At 56.8% G+C, this 10,011-nt stretch overlaps 1 protein-coding gene across 2 annotated transcripts; it reads left to right on the top strand.

The window, feature by feature from the left end:
• The first annotated feature begins 1,871 nt into the window (after positions 1 to 1,871).
• GPR108 (G protein-coupled receptor 108) lies at positions 1,872 to 9,636 on the top strand. 2 transcript variants are annotated; one of them, XM_068981522.1, is made up of 18 exons: positions 1,872 to 1,996; positions 2,721 to 2,840; positions 3,884 to 3,934; positions 4,162 to 4,244; positions 5,230 to 5,354; positions 5,453 to 5,517; positions 5,604 to 5,672; positions 5,770 to 5,874; positions 6,059 to 6,192; positions 6,303 to 6,378; positions 6,846 to 6,919; positions 7,017 to 7,134; positions 7,224 to 7,354; positions 7,440 to 7,483; positions 7,704 to 7,753; positions 8,014 to 8,097; positions 8,384 to 8,508; positions 8,767 to 9,635. In XM_068981522.1, the coding sequence occupies exons 1-18, from the start codon at positions 1,877 to 1,879 to the stop codon at positions 8,837 to 8,839; spliced, it is 1,647 nt and encodes a 548-aa protein (XP_068837623.1). In that variant the 5' UTR covers positions 1,872 to 1,876; the 3' UTR covers positions 8,840 to 9,635. The 2 variants fall into 2 exon arrangements, with proteins under 2 accessions (XP_068837623.1, XP_068837624.1); XM_068981523.1 differs by lacking the exon at positions 3,884 to 3,934 and having other exon boundaries at positions 8,767 to 9,636.
• The last annotated feature ends 375 nt before the right edge of the window (positions 9,637 to 10,011 follow it).

A 10,011-nucleotide genomic window follows, 5' to 3' on the forward strand; every position in this document is an offset into this window, starting at 1 on the left:
TGGTCCCTCCGGCCACAGGGCGGATGGGAGGACTTCGATCCTGTCCAGGACGCGCCTCCGCCAAGGCCGGGTCCATTAGCGCCCCTACCGCATCCTGCCTCCCTCCCTAAAGTCTGCGCCGGGAAACTGAGGACGGGCTGTCCTTGGGGCGCCAGGCCCAGGCCTTTCCTTGCTCCCGTACAGTTCGAGCTTGCACCTGCCCATTTCCCAGTCTCATCCATTAAGGCGCAATCAGGTTTAATAGTTTGCACAGACCCTAGTATTCCTACTCCACCACTCCCCGGCTCCTCGAACCCTTGGGCTTGGAAGTCTGTCACCTCTCTCATAAAAGTCAGTTCACACACTGTTAATCCCTTTGAGGCACTGGGATGAAAGGGGCGAGATCCAAGCAGCAACCTCCCCCAACTCCCATCCTCTCCTGCCTTTGGTGCTTTCTCTTTGGTTACAGAGGTGACAGTCGCCCTGCTGGGGCTGAGGGCATTAGACCCCCTGGGACAAGTCAGACTCTGAGCCCCGGCTTCCAGGACACAAGAAGTCACAACACGGCTAGGAGGATAGATAGCTCCAGTAACCCACAATGGGATAGACGGCTCTGCGGGGACCTGGCCCCACCTGCTGGTGGCTTCCGAGTTAGAAAACTTCAAATTGCAAAATAGACGGGCTCCAGAGGAAACGGCAACCCACTCCAGTACTCTTGCCTGGGAAATCCCATGGACAGGGGAGCCTGGCAGGCTACAGTACATAGGGTCACAAAGAGTCGGATATTACTGAGTTACTGAGCATGCATGCCAGAGGTTAGAGGGTCAGATCAAGTCAGAAACTCAGCCTGGGGTCTGGAACTCAGCGGCTCAGCCTGGGAGTTGGGGGTCTCAACTGAAATTGGGATTCATCCCAGGTGGGCACCACAACTGGGATGGGACCTGACTAGGATCGGAAGTTTAGGAGAGGGGTGAGCCACTAGTCGAAGGCCTGGGACTCAAACGAAGGACCACAGGTCTGTCTTAATCTGAGGTCAGGGCTCAGTCTTTATCTGAGATCTGTCTAGGTGTAAACTCAGCCAGAGATTAAGGCTCAGTATAGGCTGAGAGTAGAAGGGGAAGGGAGAGCTGCGTTTCAACTGAGATCAGGACTTAGCTGCAGGTAGGCGCTCAGCCTGGTGTTGCGGTTCAGCCTGAATCAAGATTGTCCTGGGTTCTGGGGATGGGACTCCATCCATTGGCCTCACTCCAGGATAGAAGCGTCCGCCTAAGCCTGGTAACTCAGTCTGGGATCATAGGTCATTCCAGGGTCATGATTTAGCTTGGGGCCAGGTTTTGGCCTCTCAGTGGATCAGCAAGATTAGGAAAACAAGACAGGCTTCAGCAAATGCAAGTGTTTACCAAAAGCCTGAGCTTTGGCTGGGAGCCACATCCCCAGGGGGAAGGAGGGAAGTCTGTCTTTAGGGATACTGGGAGATGTAGTTTATTGTATGCCCCCATTGAGTTGTTTGCTGCCCCACCCCCTCCAACATTGCGTTCTGGGTAATGTAGTTCTGAACGGATCTGTCAGTTAAGAGTGGGTGGAGGAACTCCTCTTCAGGGAAGGATATTGGCTCCATCACAATTGGTTGGATGAACTGTTTATCAACTTACATCCGGGACAATCTTTCTAGTGATTGGTGCGTGTGAAGGCGGGGTTAAGCAATATTAGCATTCCCATTCGGGACTGGTGTTGTCCATTTGGTGTCTTACAGGGAGCGGGCACGAGAGGAGGCAATCGGTGATTGGCTGGAAGCGCTCAAAAAGCAGAAGGGTCGGCCCCCACCGTGCGGCGATTGGCTCACTGGTAGGCGGGCCTGGGGGCGTCAGAGGCGGTGTCAAGGGCGGTGGCTCCAGAGATGGCAGTGAGAGAGAGGAGGGGGCTCGGTCGTGGGAGCCCCGCGGAATGGGGGCCGTGGCTACTTCTGCTGCTGCTGTTAGGCGGTTCCTCTGGACGCATTCACCGGCTGACGCTGACGGTAAGTGCCGCTGCGTGGCGGTCTGGGGTGCGGGGTCCAGCTTTGGCCCGGAAAAGCCCCTAGCTTGGAGTGGTCTCGTCCTGCCTCCCCCGCTCCTTATGCGGAATGGAGAGGTCCAGCGCCCCCTGCTTCAGGCCAGGAGTGGTCTCGCCAGAGGATCCCCCTCAGTGGTTCTTTTGAAATTGCCTGGCCTGCTGCCCTGGGGTCGTCCCTAGCCCACAGCGGGTGGGGCTTCACCTCTGGGGACCCAGGACTCTGAGGCCTTTAAATTCTTGGGATCGTTTTGGGGCTGCTAGGGACCCTTGACGCCGCCCAGGGAAGTCCCTGGGGGTTCTAGAATGGGAATACTAATTGGGATCCTGGGGACTCAGTTGGAATCTAAAAATTTTCCGAGAATTGAGGACCAGGGTCCCAAGATGCGTAACTCTGCTTTATGGGTGATGCCCACCTCGTAGGGAGAATTCCACGTATCCCAGACCTTCTCTTCCTGGACTCTCCGAATGGTGGCCAGAGGATCCCGAACCATTCTGTGCTTACCTGGAATTGGTCTGGGGTCATGGCCTACAGAGGTGGCCCTCTCTTCCTCTCCCGTCACCCTTTGAACCTGTCCTAAATACAGAGATACCGGGAGGGGGCCGAAGCCCTTGGCGGAACCTCGTGCCAGAGCCCTGGGGCTGGGCTGGTGAGAAGTCTGAACTGTCTCTGTTTCCTTGGTCTCCGGCAGGGGGAGAAGCGAGCAGACATCCAACTGAACAGCTTTGGTTTCTACGCCAACGGCTCCCTGGAGGTGAATCTGAGCCTCCTGAGGCTAGGCCGCCAGGATACAGAAGAGAAGCCCCCGCTGGTGAGGGGCTTTGGGAAATTTGCTGGAGGAGGGAGAGGTGCACGATGAGTTTCTGAGCCCACCCACTCTCCCCAAATTCTGGATTCACATCCTAGCTCTGCCTCACCCTTGTGATCGTGGGCCATTCCTTTGGTCTCTCTGAGTTTCTATTTGCTCATCTGTAACTGAGGAATATTTGCTCATCTGTAACTGAAGAGAAGGCAATGGCAACCCACTCCAGTACTCTTGCCTGGAAGATCCCATGGACGGAGGAGCCTGGTAGGCTTCAGTCCATGGGGTCGCTGAGTCGGACTTGACTGACCGACTTCACTTTCACTTTTCACTTTCATGTGCTGGAGAAGGAAATGGCAACCCACTCCAGTGTTCTTGCCTGGAGAATCCCAGGGACGGGGGGAGGGGCCTGGTAGGCTGCCGTCTATGGGGTCGCACAGAGTCGGACACGACTGACTTGACTTAGCAGCAACTGAGGAATAATTTCTCAGGCTATACACTGAGCTGGTGAGAGGGGAGCCTACCAGTGAACAGGACAGCCCCAATTCCTGCAGTCAAAATAAGAGGCTAGTGTTATTGAACCCCTGCTGGGTACCCATATACTGCAAATCAATTTCCATGAGTCTGTTCTGTCATAGCCACCTTTCAGGATTCCTGTGAAAATATTACACCTGTAAACCAAATTGTACAGGTGTTTGTACAGACTCAGAGGTATGTGGCTTACTCAGAGTCCCAGAGCTTGGCCGTAGATCCAAGTGTGCTGGATTCAAGAGCCCAAGGCAGGAAGCCGTAAACGTTCCGTTTATTTTTTACATCATCATTTTAAATTGGGGGTGGGGGGAGAGGAACCAGTGAAGGTCTCCTGGAGGAAATGACATCCCAGTCGAGTGGGTAGCAGTTAAAGGAAGAGGATTGGGGTGCTGGGGGCACGTGGGAAAAGTCAGTGAATGCAGGATCTCCCCCTTAGTAGGTATTAAGGAAATTCGAGGTTATCTGTCTGTGTCCTTGCTGGCGTCCCTCACCTCACAGTCTCTTCTCTTTCCACTTGCCAGGTGGGGTTCAGTCTGACCCGGGTGAGATCTGGCAGCATTCACTCCTACTCAGTGAGTGGTAGGGGTGGAAGTGGCGAGAGGAGGGTGGAGAGGCAGAGGCAGAGGAAGGGGAGGGTTGTCTGTCGGCCTCTGAAATTCAAAGGTGCCTGTCCTCTCCCAGGGAGGAAGGGAGAGACTCACCCTTGCCCCGGGGAAGGGGGAGGGGATGGGGAGGGAGGAATGGTGGGACTGGACAGGTGGGTGGGGGTAACCAAAGCTCCCTACTGCCCACCCTCCAGAACCGGGACTCCCATGAGTGTCCTCTCCAGAAAAACAGTAGCAGCCTCCTGGTTCTCTTCCTCATCAACACCAAGGATCTGCAGTGAGTATGGGGGCTACCCTAAAGATCCATCACTGGGGTGTCCCTCGTTGTGATACCCATGTGAGCTGATCAGGTGGAATGAGAACCAGCCAGAAAGAACCTTGATGCCTTTGGAGAAAGCCACTCACTTTTGTTGTTGTTAAATTTTAGTTATTTATTTATTTTTGGCTGCACTGGGTCTTTCTGCGTTGCTGCGCAGAAGGTCTTTCTGGGTTGCTGCGCATAGGCTTTCTCTACTAGTGGCGAGCAGAAGCTACTCTCTCTCTACTCAAGATGCTCCGGCTTCTCATTCCTATGGCATCTCTCATTGCGGAGCACGGGCTCTAGGGCATTCGGGCTTCAGTAGGTTCGGCAGGTGAGCTCTAGAACGCAGGCTCAGTGGTTGTGGCGCATGGGCTTAGCTGGTCCGTGGCATAGGGGATCCTCCCAGACCAGGGACTGAAACCATCTCCCCTGCATTTGGCAGGTGGATTCTTCACCACTGAGCCACCGGGGCAGCCCTCCCTGGTGGTACGGCAGATAAAAATCCACCTGCCAGTGAAGGAGAGGCAGATTCAATCTCTGGATCAGGAAGATCCCCTGGAGTAGGAAATGGCAACCTGCTCCAGTATTCTTGCCTGGAGAATCCCATGGACAGAGGAACCTGCAGGGCTACAGTCCGTAGGGTCCCAAAGAGTTGGACAGAACTGAAGCGACTTAGCATGCACACACGACCAGGAAAGCCTGACAGCATTTTCTTGTTAAATAAGGTGTACTTCAGTAGAATGAGTGACTCGGTGTCATTCGAAGTAACAGAAAATCCCTGGTGCTGGCAACACAGGGATGTGGCAGCCATCTCGATGGATGGTGGCCAAATGCTGCCACTTGATGACCACTGATAGAGCCCCTCCAGAGAGGAGACCCTGAGGACCTGAGTGGCCATTGAGTCCCTCAGCATAGCTGGTGTGCCTGACCTCAGCCTTCAGCCTCCCCACATCATCCCCAGGGTCCAGGTACGAAAGTATGGGGAGCAGAAAAAGCTATTCATCTCTGCTGGGCTCCTCCCGGAATCACCCTCCGAACCAGGGCTCCCGAAGTCAGAGCACATGGTCATCCCCAAGGTGGACCACGGTGAGTCAGGCTGGGAGGAGTGGGTGGGGAAGGGTGCTCCATACATCCCCCATCGTTCTGCTGTCTGTCCATCTCTGATCTCACCTATGTTTTACCAGCAGGGACCACTGCCGCACCCGACAAAGCCAAGTCGAAACCCATAGGGTCACAAGGGGACCGGCAGGTATGGGAAGCCAGGGCAGGAGGGAGGAAGGCCCCACCCCCATAGGAGGCAGCTGATGCTCCATAGAGGCACTCTGTCCCCACCAGGGTGTCAGTGGGAAGGACCAGGAGCTGGTGTTGGGCCTGGGCCACCTCAACAACTCCTACAATTTCAGTGTGAGTGTCCGGGGGTGCCTGCAGCCCCTCCCCTCCGCAAAGTGGGGACGCCCCCAAGCTGAAGTCCCCTCTCCCCTCTGTCCGCCCCACCTCTCAGTTCCATGTAGTGATCGGCTCTAGGGCCGAGGAAGGCCAGTACAACCTCAACTTCCACAACTGTGACAACTCGGTGCTAGGCCGGGAGCAGCCGTTTGACATCACGGTGAGTGGAGGGGGAGGGTAGTGGGTTCATGGAGCCCTCACTGTGGGCCAGGACCCCATGTGCATCAGGGAGACAGGAAATCTGAGGATCCGAAATGAGAGAACGGAACCTGGAGACTCACACTCAGGGCCCAGCACGTCTAGAGCTAGCCTGCAACCCCCGTCCCGCTTTGCTCCCTCCCCAGGTAATGATCCGGGAGAAGAACCCCGAGGGCTACCTGTCAGCGGCGGAAATCCCTCTTTTCAAGCTGTACATGGTCATGTCTGCATGCTTCCTGGGCGCCGGCATCTTCTGGGTGTCCATCCTCTGCAAGAACACGTAATGCCCTTGACCCTGGGGGTCCTCCACCTCCTGTCTCCCCACTTCCCCACCCCTGCCCCTGACCAGTGCCCCCTCTCTTATGTCCCTCATCTCTCCTCCCCCTCCAGGTACAACGTCTTCAAGATCCACTGGCTCATGGCGGCCCTGACTTTCACCAAGAGCATCTCTCTCCTCTTCCACAGCGTGAGAGTCTGGGGCCAGGAACAGCGTGGGGTGGGCTGGGGTCTCTGGGGCCAGGAAAAAGCCCCTACAAGCCACTGCCCAAATCTCTGCAGACCCTGGGCTGGAGAGTTCCATATGTCCATCCGAGTGTCCATCCATTTTATCACTGTAGCCAGCTTTCCATCCGGCCCTTCTGTCCAGCTGTGATGGCCCACCTTTCCGTCTAACTATCTGTGGGTCCAGCTGTGACTATCAACCAGGCCGATTGTCTTAACTGTCCATCCGTCCGACGATGACCTTCCCTCCATTGTCACGGCTGTGACTGTCTCTTTCTCTGTCCACGCGCCATCCTGATTGGAACCGTCCGTTCTTGTCCCCTTCCTGGTCATCCATCCGACAGTGATTGTGCATGTTCCCAAACCACCATCCATCCACCCTCCCCAATCCCGTCCATCTGTCTGACTGTCCATCCGTCCACCCACCTCCAGATCAACTACTACTTCATCAACAGCCAGGGCCACCCCATCGAAGGCCTCGCTGTCATGCACTACATCACGCATCTGTGAGTGCCCCTTTCTGCCGGGCAAGGTGGTGGGGAGGCAGACAGGGGAGGGCTGGGCCTCCAGCGTCTCACCACACCTCCTACCTCCCTCCGCCAGGCTGAAGGGTGCCCTCCTCTTCATCACCATCGCCTTGATCGGCTCCGGCTGGGCCTTCGTCAAGTACGTGCTGTCGGACAAGGAGAAGAAGATCTTTGGGATAGTGATCCCACTGCAGGTGCCTAGGGAGGCCCCAGGGGTGGAGCCGGTGGGTGTGGCTACACACGCCCAGTCCCCCCGCCCACCTGCCCCGCCCCCGCCCCGCAGGTCTTAGCCAATGTGGCCTACATTGTCATCGAGTCCCGCGAGGAGGGTGCCAGCGACTACGGTATCTGGAAGGAGATCCTCTTCCTGGTGGATCTCATCTGCTGTGGCACCATCCTTTTCCCCGTGGTCTGGTGAGGACCCCCACTGGGCCCCTCCCACCGTGGGCACGGGCGGGGGCGGTGCTGACTGCCCCCTGCGTCTCTCCTTCCATCCCAGGTCCATCCGGCATCTCCAGGACGCGTCTGGCACTGATGGGAAGGGTGAGGCTGTGCCCGGGGCCCTCGCTGGCTGCTGGTCCCTCCTGCTAACCCCCGGATGCTCCTCCCATCCCTCCTCTGACTGCCTCGCCTCCCACTTACCTTCTCTTGCACATCCCTCTCCACACTCTGCCCCCAAATGTCCTCTCCTCCACCCCTGACCCCTTCATCCTGCCCCCCACAGTCATCCCCTTGACCCCCACTCTCTGTGCCCACCATTCAGTGGCAGTGAACCTGGCCAAGCTGAAGCTGTTCCGGCATTACTATGTAATGGTAGGAATCCTCTGCTCACTCGGGAAGTTTGGGAGGCGGTGGTAGAGCCGGGCGGGTGGGGGGCGGGTTGGGGGGCGGTGGGAACGGAAGACAGCCAGCTCATAAGCAAGCACACCCACCCTAACCCCTCCATCTGCAGTCCCTTGGAGCCTGGCCCCCCTGCCCTCCACCGATAATCCCCTGGCCCCCAACCCAGGCATCCTCAGTGGTGCCGGTGGTCTCACCCCCCAGTGGCCCTGTGCACACCCACGTCCCTGCAGGTCATCTGTTACATCTACTTCACACGGATCATCGCCATCTTGCTGCGGGTAGTCGTGCCCTTCCAGTGGCAGTGGCTGTACCAGGTGAGCACAGAGGCCCCAGGAGGGGCGGAGGGTGAGCCAGACGATAGCGGTGGAGGCAGGGGGCGTGTGCCTTTCACTCCCACTGCGCCCCCTAGACCCCTGAGGGGATGAGACCACCAGGACCCCTGAGGACGCTTAGGGTGGGGGCTGGGGAATTATCGGTGGAGGGCGAGGGGGCCGGGCTTCAAGGGACTGCAGATGGAGGGGTTAGGGTGGGTGTGCTAAGGAGCCGGCTGTCGTCCGTTCCCCCCACCCACCCCCCACCTCCGCCTCCCAAACTTCCCAGCTCTTGGTGGAGGGCTCCACTCTCGCCTTCTTCGTGCTCACGGGCTACAAGTTCCAACCCGCAAGGGATAATCCGTACCTCCAGCTACCCCAGGAGGATGAGGAGGGCATGCAGACAGAGCAAGTGTGAGCCCTAGGGCTGGGGTGGGTGGGGCTTTGGCAGCGAGGGGCGTGGCCTGGGCGTGGCCAGGAGGCTCTGGGGTGGGTGTGGTGGGGCTGAGTGGGTGGGCCTAGGCAGCGGGGAGGAGAAAGGGGGGCCAGGCTCAGAGCACGGTGGGTGGGATCTGGGCGGGGCCGGGAGGCTCGAGGTGGGCCTAGGGAGCTTCGAGGGTGAGACTTGGCTCCCCTCAACTCCTGAACCACCTCCTTACTCTCTGCCTGTAGAATGACCGATTGTGGGTTCCGGGAAGGCCTGTCCAAAGTCAACAAAACAGCCAGCGGGCGGGAGCTGTTGTGATCAGGTCTCCATCTCGGACAGTCCTTCGTCCTTCCTCCTCATCTCTTCACACATTCCCCGCTCTGGCTTCTCCCAAAGCTGGTGAGGGGAGGAGGGGGTCGGTGCTCACAGAGCACCCAGCATCCTGGGACCAGAGTTCCCGGAGCCCGTTCAGAGGAAGACAGACAGCCCCCATACCCCACAGATGTTGAGCACTGTGGCCCCACCCGGGACCACCCCCTACTTCCAGCTGTACAATAATGACCCATCTGTTTTGCTACCCTGGTCTCTTGCCTTTTGGGGGGTTGAAGAGCGCATTGCAGAGGCTGTTTGGAATTTAGAGACCCCGGGTGGGGGTGGGGGCGGGGGTTGAGGTTGAGGTTGCAGTACCCATTACTTTGCACATTCAATAAATATCAATTGAGCCACCACAGCGTGCCTGCCCCACACAGGACACAGCAGTGACCACAGTCCACCCCAAATCCCAACACTTAAGTGTCTGCTTCCAGCACAGGGTCCTGACTCAGCCTGGGGAGTCAGAGGTGAGCAGAGAGAGAAGAAAGGGATGCACAGGCCCAGATGAGGGGACCACCTGTGCAAAGGCTGGAGGGGAGGAAAAAATGGTGATTGGATGAGCAAAAGAGGCTCAGTGTCATATCTTTTTGCCTTTTCATACTGTAATAAATTTCTCTCACAATGGAAACAGAGACTTTCTATTGGGAGGCTCCAAAGTCACTGCAGATGGTGACTGCAGCCATGAAATTAAAAGACACTTTCTCCTTGGTAGAAAAGCTATGACCAACCTAGACAGCGTATTTAAAAGCAGAGACATTACTTTGCCAACAAAGGTCCATCTAGTCAACGCTATGGTTTTTCCAGTAGTCGTGTGGATGTGAGAGTTGGACTATAAAGAAAGCTGAGCGCTGAATAATTGCTGCTTTTGAACTGTGGTGTTGGAGGAGACTCTTGAGAGTCCCTTGGACTGCAAGGAGATCCAACCAGTCAATCCTAAAGGAAATCAGATCTGAATACTCATTGGAAGGACTGATGCTGAAGCTGAAGCTCCAATACTTTGGCCACCTGATTCAAAGAACTGACTCATTGGAAAAGACCCTGTTGCTGTGAAAGATTGGAGGCAGGAGGTAAAGGGATGAGATGGTTGGATGGCATCACTGACTGGATAGACATGAGTT

The sequence above is a fragment of the Capricornis sumatraensis genome, chromosome 9, assembly GCF_032405125.1.
Source record: "Capricornis sumatraensis isolate serow.1 chromosome 9, serow.2, whole genome shotgun sequence".
NCBI classification, from domain to species: domain Eukaryota; kingdom Metazoa; phylum Chordata; class Mammalia; order Artiodactyla; family Bovidae; genus Capricornis; species Capricornis sumatraensis.